Source organism: Lolium perenne, chromosome 4 (assembly GCF_019359855.2).
Source record: "Lolium perenne isolate Kyuss_39 chromosome 4, Kyuss_2.0, whole genome shotgun sequence".
NCBI lineage: Eukaryota > Viridiplantae > Streptophyta > Magnoliopsida > Poales > Poaceae > Lolium > Lolium perenne.
In genome coordinates, this window is record NC_067247.2 from 66,091,848 (window position 1) to 66,102,962 (window position 11,115).

The 11,115-nt window shown below is 43.4% G+C and overlaps 1 protein-coding gene across 1 annotated transcript; it reads right to left on the minus strand.

The window, feature by feature from the left end:
* Positions 1-911: 911 nt before the first annotated feature.
* LOC127292829 (kinesin-like protein KIN-12G) lies at positions 912-8,292 on the minus strand. The gene is made up of 21 exons (XM_051322330.2): positions 8,014-8,292; positions 7,714-7,869; positions 7,528-7,611; positions 7,315-7,434; positions 7,106-7,219; positions 6,903-6,995; positions 6,243-6,332; positions 6,032-6,102; positions 5,826-5,900; positions 5,631-5,718; positions 5,446-5,504; positions 5,302-5,365; positions 5,159-5,224; positions 4,822-4,956; positions 4,626-4,730; positions 4,259-4,494; positions 4,094-4,163; positions 3,918-3,971; positions 3,643-3,702; positions 3,449-3,528; positions 912-3,341 (listed from the first exon to the last, which is right to left on the minus strand). The coding sequence occupies exons 1-21, from the start codon at positions 8,101-8,103 to the stop codon at positions 1,379-1,381; spliced, it is 3,873 nt and encodes a 1,290-aa protein (XP_051178290.1). The 5' UTR covers positions 8,104-8,292; the 3' UTR covers positions 912-1,378.
* Positions 8,293-11,115: the final 2,823 nt, after the last annotated feature.

Genomic DNA, 11,115 nt, shown 5'->3' on the forward strand with positions numbered 1-11,115 from the left:
CCGCCGCCAGGTCCACCTTGCGGATGCTGTATCCCTCTGACCAGTCTTCAGTGACAAGGTAGAGGTGCCGCGGACGAGGACGATTGGCCGGACGGCCGCCGTCGTGGCCACGTCCCGCTGGCCGCCTTGGCATGCCTATATGATCCCCTTCGTCCTCACTTCTCCAATCAACACCACCGATTCCTTCGGTGTTCCTCCCTCTTCGTGCCTTCTCTTAGAGATCTCAGAGTCCTGCAATTCGTATGATCGTATCTCAACAGAATTTCAGTGCGCCGTCCTAGGCCGCATCGTCCAATAAACAACGCTTTGCGGCTAAGCATCCATGTGGTTTTCGCCTCTGAGCCCAGCAGACAAAATCTCATTTGACTTTATTTTGTCTCTTTCGGTTTTAATTTTGGGGCCAATTTTGTAATCCCTCTGTTACATATTGACTGTCACAGATTTATCTAGATAAGCATATGCAAATCTAAATCTGCATATAGAATAGAGTACTAGAAATCATCAAATGAAATATAAGTGGGATTTTGACGGTATCCCGCTTGCTTGCATCTCTAGATGTTGGGTTGTTGGTACGTGTCTTGCGTGTGATATTGATTCGGCCACATGATGGTGACGGTCTCGATTTTTTTTATAAGCATTGCTAAGAAAGTTGATGATGATGACTAGTTGAGAGAGATCATTTTACTGTTCATGGAACAGCTGATCAGTGGAACAAAGGGCCAAAGTAGATTTCTGTTTCATGAAAAACAATCAAACAACCGGCAGTCCAACCAAACAGCTGGGACAAAGATGCAAAGAAGCAACACAAAGAGACAAAGGTCACGAAGAGCTTCCAGAAGCAATCCAAACAACAGGACGGCAGCACAATACACTTTGGAACTGCCACAGCACAGCCAAAGTTAAATGTACAATAAAGAAAAACAAATTCGTCAGGCTGCAATTCCTGCCAAGAACTGAAACATCAGTAGCATTCTTCACATATACAAGCAACGAACATATACAAGCAACTATGACGGTTGCCATAAATTGTGATACAGAAACAGAAAAGGATCAAGCCCTCTTGAAATCAATATCTTGTACAATCAGTCGCTGTCTTGTAAAATGAATTCCACAGCTAAAGGGAGAGGATCTAAATCTGCCTAACTTACATAAGGGGCCTGCTGATAGCTCTGGATGCCAGACCGCCCGAGAATAGGAGGTCACACCAAAAAAGTTACAGCCCACCTCATGAGTCATGAATTCCATCTACAGAACGGAATCGATATGGCAACACTTGATAACAGCTGTTCTGCTACAGAGGATGTGTACAGATGAAGGCGAAGACAGACTAGCCTGTCAGTCGTTTCATCGGTGAGGACTACTTGGTACTTGGAGAGGTTCACGAATCGCTTTGGTTGTCGATGAGCAGGAGTTGTCTAGCTTCAGCAACATGAACCTCCATGGCGTCGAGGTCCCCTTTCACCTTGTCGGAAACGTGCAGAGCGGATGCATCCGAACCGCGAGATGTTCTGTCACGCAGAAGCTTGCCGAGGTCCCGCATCGCTTGATTTAGCTTTGGATTCAGCTCATCCAAGGACATTGTCTGGTGCTGCAGTGACTCCTCACATAGCCTGATCTCCTCCTCCTTCAAGCTGACTTGAAAGATGCTATCCTGGTAGTCAACCAGTAAGCTCGGCTTGCTCTTCAGTTCACCCTCCCAAATTTCAGCTAAGGTGTAATCTCGGACAAACTTCTCGGTATCAGCCTCCAGCAGGGAGCGGTAGCAATCCTCTACCTCTGATTCAAGGCATGAAATCTTATCATCAAGATCGTCATACTTTTTCAGGCCTTTTATTTCCTTTTGCACCATGCTGTGCTGTTCGCGGAACCTCTTCATCTCAGCTAAAAGCTTTGTTCTCCCCTCTTCCAAACTCAGGAGTTCAGATGCCTTGCCAAAATTCTTGGGTTTCAGCAATGGGGTAGCAGGGCTCTTCAAATTATCAATAGCAAAGAGAACCTTTTCTGTCTCGTTCCTTTGAGCTTCCAAAGAACGGTACTTTTGTTTAAGACCATCGATTTTGTTTCTCAAATCAGTTTCAGACTCCTGTGCTTTTGTAAACGCAACAGAAACTTCAGTTTTGAGAATTCGCAGGTTACTCAACTCTTCCATCTTATTATTCATTAATTCCATGCTGACATCAAACTTGGACCCAGCAAGGGCTTTGGTTTCCAAATGCAAGTCCCAACATAATGCTGCAGGCGCAGGCGAGAAAAGCTTGCCTTCCGAAGAAATTTCTCTCTCCTGTGATTCTGACAGTTGCGGCTTGAGGGCATTCATGTCTTCCTGCCCTTGCTGAACATCTCGGCAACAGAGCTGAATGCTTGCTGAAAGTTCTTCTGCCTTAGTACTAGCCATTTCGAGTAGTTTAAAGTATTGCACTGCATCCTGGGCAGTCACAAGCTTGTCTTGGACATGCTCCAGCTTAACCCGAACAAGCTGCAGCACCTCTTTAAAAGCTACAATGGGAGAGTCATGCACTTGTTCTCCTTGGATACCCTCAGTATCCATTGCTTCATCCATTCCAGCATCTGTCTCTTTGAACTGAATCTCAGTATCCATTGCTTCATCCATTCCAGCATCTGTCTCTCTGAACTGAATCTCAGTATCCATTGCTTCATCCATTCCAGCATCTGTCTCTCTGAACTGAATGTCCTCAGTAGTTTCAGGATTGCTTTGCTCAGAAACTTTCCTTTTAAATTCATCCCTTTCTTGCATAGCTTGCTCGTACAGACTCATAAGTTTATCGTTTTCTTCATGCATCTCTTCCAGTTGAAGTTGCAGTTCCGAAAATTCAGATCTCGAAAGGTCATCCTTGTGGCTGCATTTTTCGTCCACCATCTCAGGCTCTTCTACAGCATCAGTGGATGAACCATTTGCAGGAAAACCTGTTGCACCCTCTGGTTGGTCATCTAGCAGGCAACCATTCACAGTACTCCCTCCACAGGAAGGATGGCTATTTTGCTGCTCATTCACATCTTCAGTTTGAAGAACAGAGCTATCTTGTTTCACCCCGATGTTGACAATAGCCTGTTCATAGAGCTCAACCAATCTCTTGTTATCATCGATCAAGACCTTAAGCTCTGTTCTCAATTCCTCATTCTCTTTTGCCAACCCAATTGCAGTTTCATGAGCTTCTGCTTCTCTTTGACTTGCAGTAGCTATTGCATCAACTAATGTCTTAAGTTCCGTCTGAGCATCAAGCAGGACTGATTGTTCCTGGAGCTGTGCAACCTCAAATTTTTTGTTCTCATGGTCGCATTTCTTCGCTGCCTCCAACTCTACAGTCAACTCATCAACACGCCTGCACAGTGTCCAATATGAGTAATGGAACACATAGAACTCATCAGAATTGCAAAAGCTGAAGCTGATGCAATAACAGAACATACAAGGTAGGAAATAGTGATATACCTCTCAAGTTTCTCTTTTGCTTGATAACAGACATTCAAATTTTTACGCAGTGACTCGATTTCTCGCTCATTTTGAATAGCCTGTATAGTAACATTACAACTGAGGCTACAGGAAATAATAAATAACAGTAGAGTTTCATCTGTGAAGATACAATCAGACTTCAGATATATCAGATAGAGTTCTACAATACCAACCTGTAAACGAAGAAACTCATTATTCTCATCACCATCTACCTCTCCAAATAGTGAGAGGTCCTGCAGAAGTCATTATGAGATACTGTTTAAGCCAAAAGGTAGGTAAAGAAAATATGCCTTAATACAAAAGTATTTTGTAGCACATTAAGGTTCAGGCGTTCAGCTATAGAACCAGTATCATTTGTTCAGAAATTGACATATTCTTTCAGAGAAAATTTTAAATCTCTGCATGTTTTATAATTAAACATGTGAGTCTAGAAATTATAGAAGCATACCTTCTTAACAGGATCCTTCTCATTCATAAGTTTCCAGTCAAGTGCTTCTAGGAGCTGCAAATTATGCAAGTTATGTAAGTTATACATGTTCAGGACATCAAGGAAATTGTAAAATTTAGTGCAAAAAGTTTTATCACTGAAAATTTCACAGGTCACCATGTCATGAAAGTGGATACCTGATGTTCTAAAACAGTTATCTGTCGCTGCATTCTTTCCTGTTCTTCTTCATCAACAGATGACTGCAACCTACAAAGTTGAACAATGACAAGCCATCAAGCTCCATATTAGCATAGGTAGTAAGCATAGGAGGAAAGCTGAAGAGATTGGATAGCAAAGGTAACCTTCTAAGGTCCTCCTTCAGTTGTAGGTTTTCCATAGCAAATCTTGTAATTTCTGGATTCCGTTCTAGTTGACTACGTAGAGCTTCTATTTCCTTCACAAGATCTTCCTTCTCTTGCAATAGATGTGCTTCAGCGGATAGCTTCCCTGATGCAAGTTGCTCCAGTCTCTTGATTCGATCTTCACGAAAGCGAAGCCTCATCTTGAAACTTCTCACCTCTTCTGATCTTTGAGTCGCCTGTGGTGCAACAGAAAATTGAAATTAATAAAAGAATAATGCGGAGTACTATATTGGCACATATTTTCTCCTTCATGACTAAGTGTTCTAGAGTCTACACAGAATACAGTGTAATTAAGAGAACTGCATACCAGCTGTTCAGCAATCTGCTTTGCAGCAATTGCTGCCTTTAGTTTTGCTTCTTTTTCTTGCTCCCTCCTAAAAGCGGCGACAAGTGCAGTATCATAATCTTTCATCTAGACAACGCAAGAAAGAGAAAATAATCACATGGTCAAAACGATAAGTTCAACAAACAAAAACAGTATAGACAAAACCGTATATGAGTACCTGTGTAGCTCCCTTATCAAACATAAGTGGACTGAATTGGCCATGAGCTTGATCCCATTTGAATGCGCTAGGGGACTGGCAGATAGATCCATTGGAAGTAAATCCAGATTGTCCTTGCAGGCGGCTGAGCTCTTTCTGTGAGAATAGCGCAAGCATTAGATTACGTACAGCAAATATATATCAACCGTGTGCAAAACATATTGTGAACAAGCTAACTATAATTAACGTCAATGATAGCATAAAGACCGTAATTGGAGAAAACATATGAACCTGGCTTATTGCAATCCAGAGCACAGATTACTTTGCATAAGCCAAAACTAAAATGTATCATTTATACCTTGAGATGTTGGATCTCTAAACGCATGCTCAGAACGTCACCAGAGGCATCCTCATTTATAATAGCCTACAAAAGCAACATTTAGGTGCTGTTTTGCATGTTGATTGTTGAAAACAAGTGAATAAGACATGTTCATTACATACATTATTCCGAATGTGCTTAGCCCGTTGCGCGAATTTTAATGTGCTCAACGTCTCAGCGGCGCAGCTAGTAAAACAAACAACCATATGAGTAATATGACATGTACATATAGCAAGACTTTTGAAGAGAGGGGGGGAAAAATCTACCAGCTTGATGGGCTTATATTTGCAATTATAGTGGTCTTGGAATTACCTCCAAGTGAGTCCTGGAAATAGATGAAAATGTATAAACAAAGTTATCTTGCTTTATATAATCTTTGAAATTTACCTACACAAATATTTGGGTAGTACTCAGAACACGAAAAATTTACCACTACAGTTGTGCATATTACCTGCAGGAGAAATGTCAATTTCGAATCTCGGTATGGAACATGCTGTGATTTTTTGTTTGACACAGCAATAAGGCTGGTAATAACATGCCTGTAACAATTCCATTTGAAACAGTGAGATGATTAAACTGGATTCAACTCAAGCTTTGAAGTGTTCTGCATTATCTGAGATAAAAGAAATGAAGCTCAACAGCTAACCCTAAAGTTGAGAGTGACTTGTTGATGTTTGAAGCTTCCTTCAAGCGTTCCCCTTCAGCACCTGAGCTCTTTTGCCTACAGATTACACATCAACCATGTTAGTTGCAAGAATAGGAGCCTTGAAATGCATAACACATATATTTGCGCTAACTCTGAAATATGTGATCATGTGAACCAAAACAGGCAAGTTTACATGTGGAACTTACCTCTCTGAGCCAGCAAGGTCAACAAGGTTAAGGTGAGAAAATCGATGATGCTTGATGCCTTGAGATTCCCACTGTACGGTTGACAGTTCAGTTAGAAGATTTGCATGAATACATATGCATGCATTAAGTTACCCACAAATATATGCTGGTCAGCCAATATCTTTGATAGTAAAGGCACAGTGTTTTGCTTCCTACCACACAGAAATCATACCTTACTCTCTATAAGACATGTGAAAACACTATGAGAGCGGCTACTTGCTCTGTTCATATTGGTGGATGCCACCTTTCTGTTTGCTGCCCCCTGGAAAAAAATGCAGAACTTAACTAGCTAATCTAGCACATAAATTTGGTATGTCAGATAATGAAGCGACTAATGAAGGCAGGGAAAACTTGCCAAAATCCCTAGAGGTAAAGAAGAACTTATGTGTAACATGTGATGCGAAAATTACGAAACCGGTCAATTTATTCTCAATCCAGGTTATAAATACCACTAAATGGTACTAGTCCGGTGGCTCCACCATCCACTGGGTATTGTAGTATACTAGTATACACATATCAGTTGTCCTATTTAAAATTCAGGTATACATATTTCTGCTCATATTGTATGAAAATAAAACTCTATTGTGTCATTGTCAGTGATGATTTCTAGAAGGATCAAACCAGAAGTCAAATACACATAGAATTGGAGATTGAAGCAACTTATTTATACACTAGTTTATAGATGTGTCTTTGGCTACTTGTGTGAAGAACCTTGAGCATAATTGATGTAAGCATGCTATGTCAGTCGCTGTACAATAATTGTTTCCGGTAGAGCCTATAGGACCTAATCAGCCAAATATCATTTCTACTAGGCCATTTTTCAAAAACTGACCTCAATAAGTTGTTGCATTGCTTCTCGAGCATTGGAAACCTCATGTTCAGTCAGATTCTCAACATGCATACCCCTTTTCACATCCTCTCTTAACTGTAAAAGGAAAGTTAAAAGGAAAAATTTGAGAACATTTCCAAACAGTGTCACAACAAAGATGCAACCAGCAAACAGCTACGCGTGAACACTGCATTTCAGTGGAATACCTGCAAATTCGTTGCATTTGGATTGAGCAAATCCAGGATCTGCTCATTATATATCTCCAAGAACGAGCATTTGCAAGTAAAACTGAGCTTTTCGTCCCCTCTTATTTCCTTCTCCTGCAGACAGCAATCGAAAACTTCACCTCAGAACAGTACTCCATCTACAGCACAATATTATACTCCATCTGAATCAACATGTCATCAAATCTTGCCTTCTGGATCCTTAAGAACAGGTGCTCAAACACTCGGGGCGTCATACCGCAGTGCTCGTTGTTCCTCCGCGTGCCATTTTCTATGTCCCCGAGCATCGTGTGGGTCTTGCCACTGCCGGTCTACCAAAAACCAGATAGGTTTTTTAAGCACAAATATTCGAAATGCAAATCAGCAGCTGCTAACTGCAACAGCAGGTAGAGGCTGTGGCTCACCTGCCCATAAGCAAACATGCAGCTGTTGTAGCCAGCCATGCAGTTCTCCACCATGGGCACCCCAGCAACCTTGAAAAGGCTCTCCTACACAGCACAGGCAGAAGAGCATTTAGGCATTCTGCAGAAACAGATAAAGGAAGAGACGAAAACTAGCACGGGTACGGGGAAACAACTGAGTATACATACCTGCGTGATGTGCTCGTCGGCGACCAGATCGAAGGTGAACCTGGACTCCGGGTGGCCGGTCCAGGTGATGCTCTGGCCAGTATCCTGCCTGACGCATCGCTTGCTCCCCTGCAGCGACACCTCGCTGCTGCTGAGCGGCCGGACGCGGATGACGACCTGCGGTGCGGGACGGATCCGTTAGCGCGTACCAGGTGTTCGACGGAATGCTCCGTAGGCGACGCGGGTTGGGCTAGATCGAGACGGGAGAATCGGGGAGGTAGAGGCGCGAGGCGAGGGGGGGAGGGCGAGACGAATCTGTACCTGCACGTTGTTGTCCTTCCAGAAGGACGGGTCCTCCTGCAGCTCGAACCGCGCGGGGGCGGAGCTGTCGTCGTCGCCGTCCGACAGCATCCCGGCTGCGGCTGCGGTTGGGGTGGAGGCGGGGATGGATGCGCGGTGGCCGGGATCTGGGCAGAGCGGCGGCGGCGGCGGCGGCGGCGGCGAGGTGGATGGGGAGAAGAAGGCGAGATGGGGGGCAGTGGGATTTCGAAAATGGAGAGCGGAGACGTTGCCCGATTTCAAATTTGGGGTGCGCTGCAGCCTGCAGGTGGGGGACCTCCCCAGGTCACCGCACTAAACACATGTTTCTTTTTCACATATAACCTCTTGAATGTGCGAAAATCACTTGTAGCTCCCGACCTCGGGTGGTCTTCTTTTTGAAGTTCGAAAAGTTTGTTTTTAGGTCTGCGAAAAATCTAAAAAGTAATACAAGCACATATACAAATACAAGTCTAGTATGTACGAACAATTTTGCATCGACACCTCTTTTCATACGTGATCTGCACGAAAACACAATATGTTGGAAGGGAAAATGAGGTTTTTTTTGGCCTTTCAAAGTCTGGATGTTGTGATTTTTGTGTACCCTACAATACAATATACTTATCTAGGAAACCTATGCAGGTCTGTAGATAACATATGTGTGTATCCACATAGATAACATATGTGTGTATCCACATAATTTTTATATTTTAAAACTTTAAAATACTTTTTCTTTAGATACTGAGAACATTAGATGTCGAGAGCCAAAACACCTCTTTCGTGAATGTGTTAATATTTAGATGGGATAAAATCCCATAAATGTTAGTAAATATAATAGCAAAGAAATTAACTATGAAAGGGAAAAAAAGACACACAAGATAAAATCTGCACGGATTGTATCACTGGGGCGTGACGAAACTTGAGGGCGATATGGGCGTTAGGTCCATGTGGGGAAAAATTATGAAAATCATGTTCGGCGCATTTTACAATAGATGGGGATAAAATTCTAAAATTTATTTGTCTCTTACTACTTGGAAGAGAGTTCGACCTCCGTACAAAAGAAACTTTTCTGCCACTCACTAGATCATGAGAAGAGGAGTAGTTTCTGTGTGATCCTCCTCTGTCGTGAGCCTCACCACGTGCTTTCGGGGAATAATTAATTGTAAATATTAATTGATGTGTTAGTTAATAGTCGCTACCAATTCACTTGAGTCATGGGGTTGTTATCTATTCGTACTAGCCATGACTGTTCTGACGGGTCCCAACTCCAAAGCGGCTAATGATGCCGCTGATGGAATAGTTCTTGCATGCTCCTCCTCCACCGCAAGCCTCACCACACGCTCTTAGGGAAGAATTAATTGTGATTACTTGTGAACATTAACCAACGCGTGATAATAGTCGTTGCAAATTTACTTGGCTCGTGGGTTTGTTACCTATTCGTAGTAGCCATGACTGCTCCAACTGCCCCAACTCCACCGCGGCTAGTGTTGTCGCCGGTGATGTCAAGATTGCATCGAATATTATGCCATATGTTCTCGTATCCTTAGTGAAAGGACGAGATGTCGCCTAGAGGAGGGGTGAATAGGCGTTTAAAAACTCTTGCAGATTTGGCTTGTAAGAATGCGGAATTAAACTAACGTTTAGTTTACAAGCACAAACCCTAAATATGTTACGCTCAACTAAGTGCGACAATAATAACTAGAGCTAAGCAAGATAGGCACAAGATATATGTAGCACAAGTGATAGCAAGATATATGTACTTCAATCACGATGGCTATCACAAGAAAAGTAAGCTCGGGTATAAAAATAACCAAGGCACGTGGAGACAAAGATGTATTCCCGTGTTCCCTTCCTTTGCAAGAAGGTACGTCACGTTTGGAGAGGTGGGGGTCCCACGAAGGATTCTCCAACGTCACGAAGGCTCACCTTCTTCTCCGAGCCAAACCCACGAAGGATAATGGCCCTTTTCTTATGGTTAGCTTTTCCTCCACTCCGGAGATGGAAAGCTCCAAAACCACTTCACAAGCTCCACGAAGGAGAAGCCCGGGCCTCTTCACAATCTTCCTTGAAGAGATCACCGAAGCACCAACCGCCAGGCCAACTAGGAGGTCTCCCTCCAAGAGTAACAAACTCACGGTCTCTCACTCAAACTAATCATGGTGGAGAGCTCAACACTACGCAATGATTCAAAGCAAAAAAACACTAGAGGTGTTCAAATCCTTCACACTCAAATCCCACCAAAGCAACAAATGCTAGGATGAGATTAGAGAGGAAGAACAAAAAAAAATCAACAAATGACTCCAAGATCTAGATCTAAAGAGTTCCCCTCACTTAGAGGAGAGATGGATTGGTGGGAATTGTAGATCTAGATCTCCTCTCTTAGATCCCTCAAGAATGAGCAAGAATCATGGGGGAATCAAGAGATAGGACAAGTTCTTCAAAGTCAACAATGGAAGAGAGAGAGAGATCGAGTGAAAGAACTTGTTCAACCCAAGGTGGAAGAAGGCTTATTTATAGTCTAGGGAGAAATATAACCGTTAGGTGAGTTTCAGCTCAGCACACTCGATAAGGCCGGTCAACCGGGCCTGGAGCCGGGCCGTCCGGTCCAGGTGCCGGTCAGACCGGGCCACAGGCCGGACCCGGCCGGTCCAAACCGGGCCTATGACCGGGCCATGACCGGGACACTTATGTGTCTTACAGTACATGGCCCCGGTTGGCACCAGTCCACGAGCCGGTTTGAACCGGGCCATCCGGTGGGACGGTCGGTCACGCCGGGGGAGAAACCGGGCCAGCGGGAAAAATATGTTATACAAAAACTGTGATAACTTTTGTGTCCGGACCCCGATTGACATGAAACCAATATAGTTGGAAAGATAACGACGAATAGAACCCCAACAAATATGGAGACTCCTCACAGGATATTTTTAGATGTTTTTAGAAAGGGAGTCTCCCACCGTCAAGAAACGGTGAAGACGTCCAAACTCGAAAACGCAATAGAAGATGCATGCGGATTCCGTTTTCGATGAACTTGGGCTTGTTGTAAAGCTAGCAACAAGCTCAAGAACCTCTCACAGAGAAACACCAAGAAGCAATAGGGATATTGTA

Bases quoted from the DNA above. Each gene is read 5' to 3' on its own strand.
- LOC127292829 (XM_051322330.2), bottom strand. From the start codon at position 8,103: ATGCTGTCGGACGGCGACGACGACAGCTCCGCCCCCGCGCGGTTCGAG. The intron at 7,870-8,013 runs GTACAGATTCGT...CCCGCACCGCAG, and splicing joins GGAAGGACAACAACGTGCAG to GTCGTCATCCGCGTCCGGCC. The intron at 7,612-7,713 runs GTATGTATACTC...TGTGCTGTGTAG, and splicing joins CCGACGAGCACATCACGCAG to GAGAGCCTTTTCAAGGTTGC.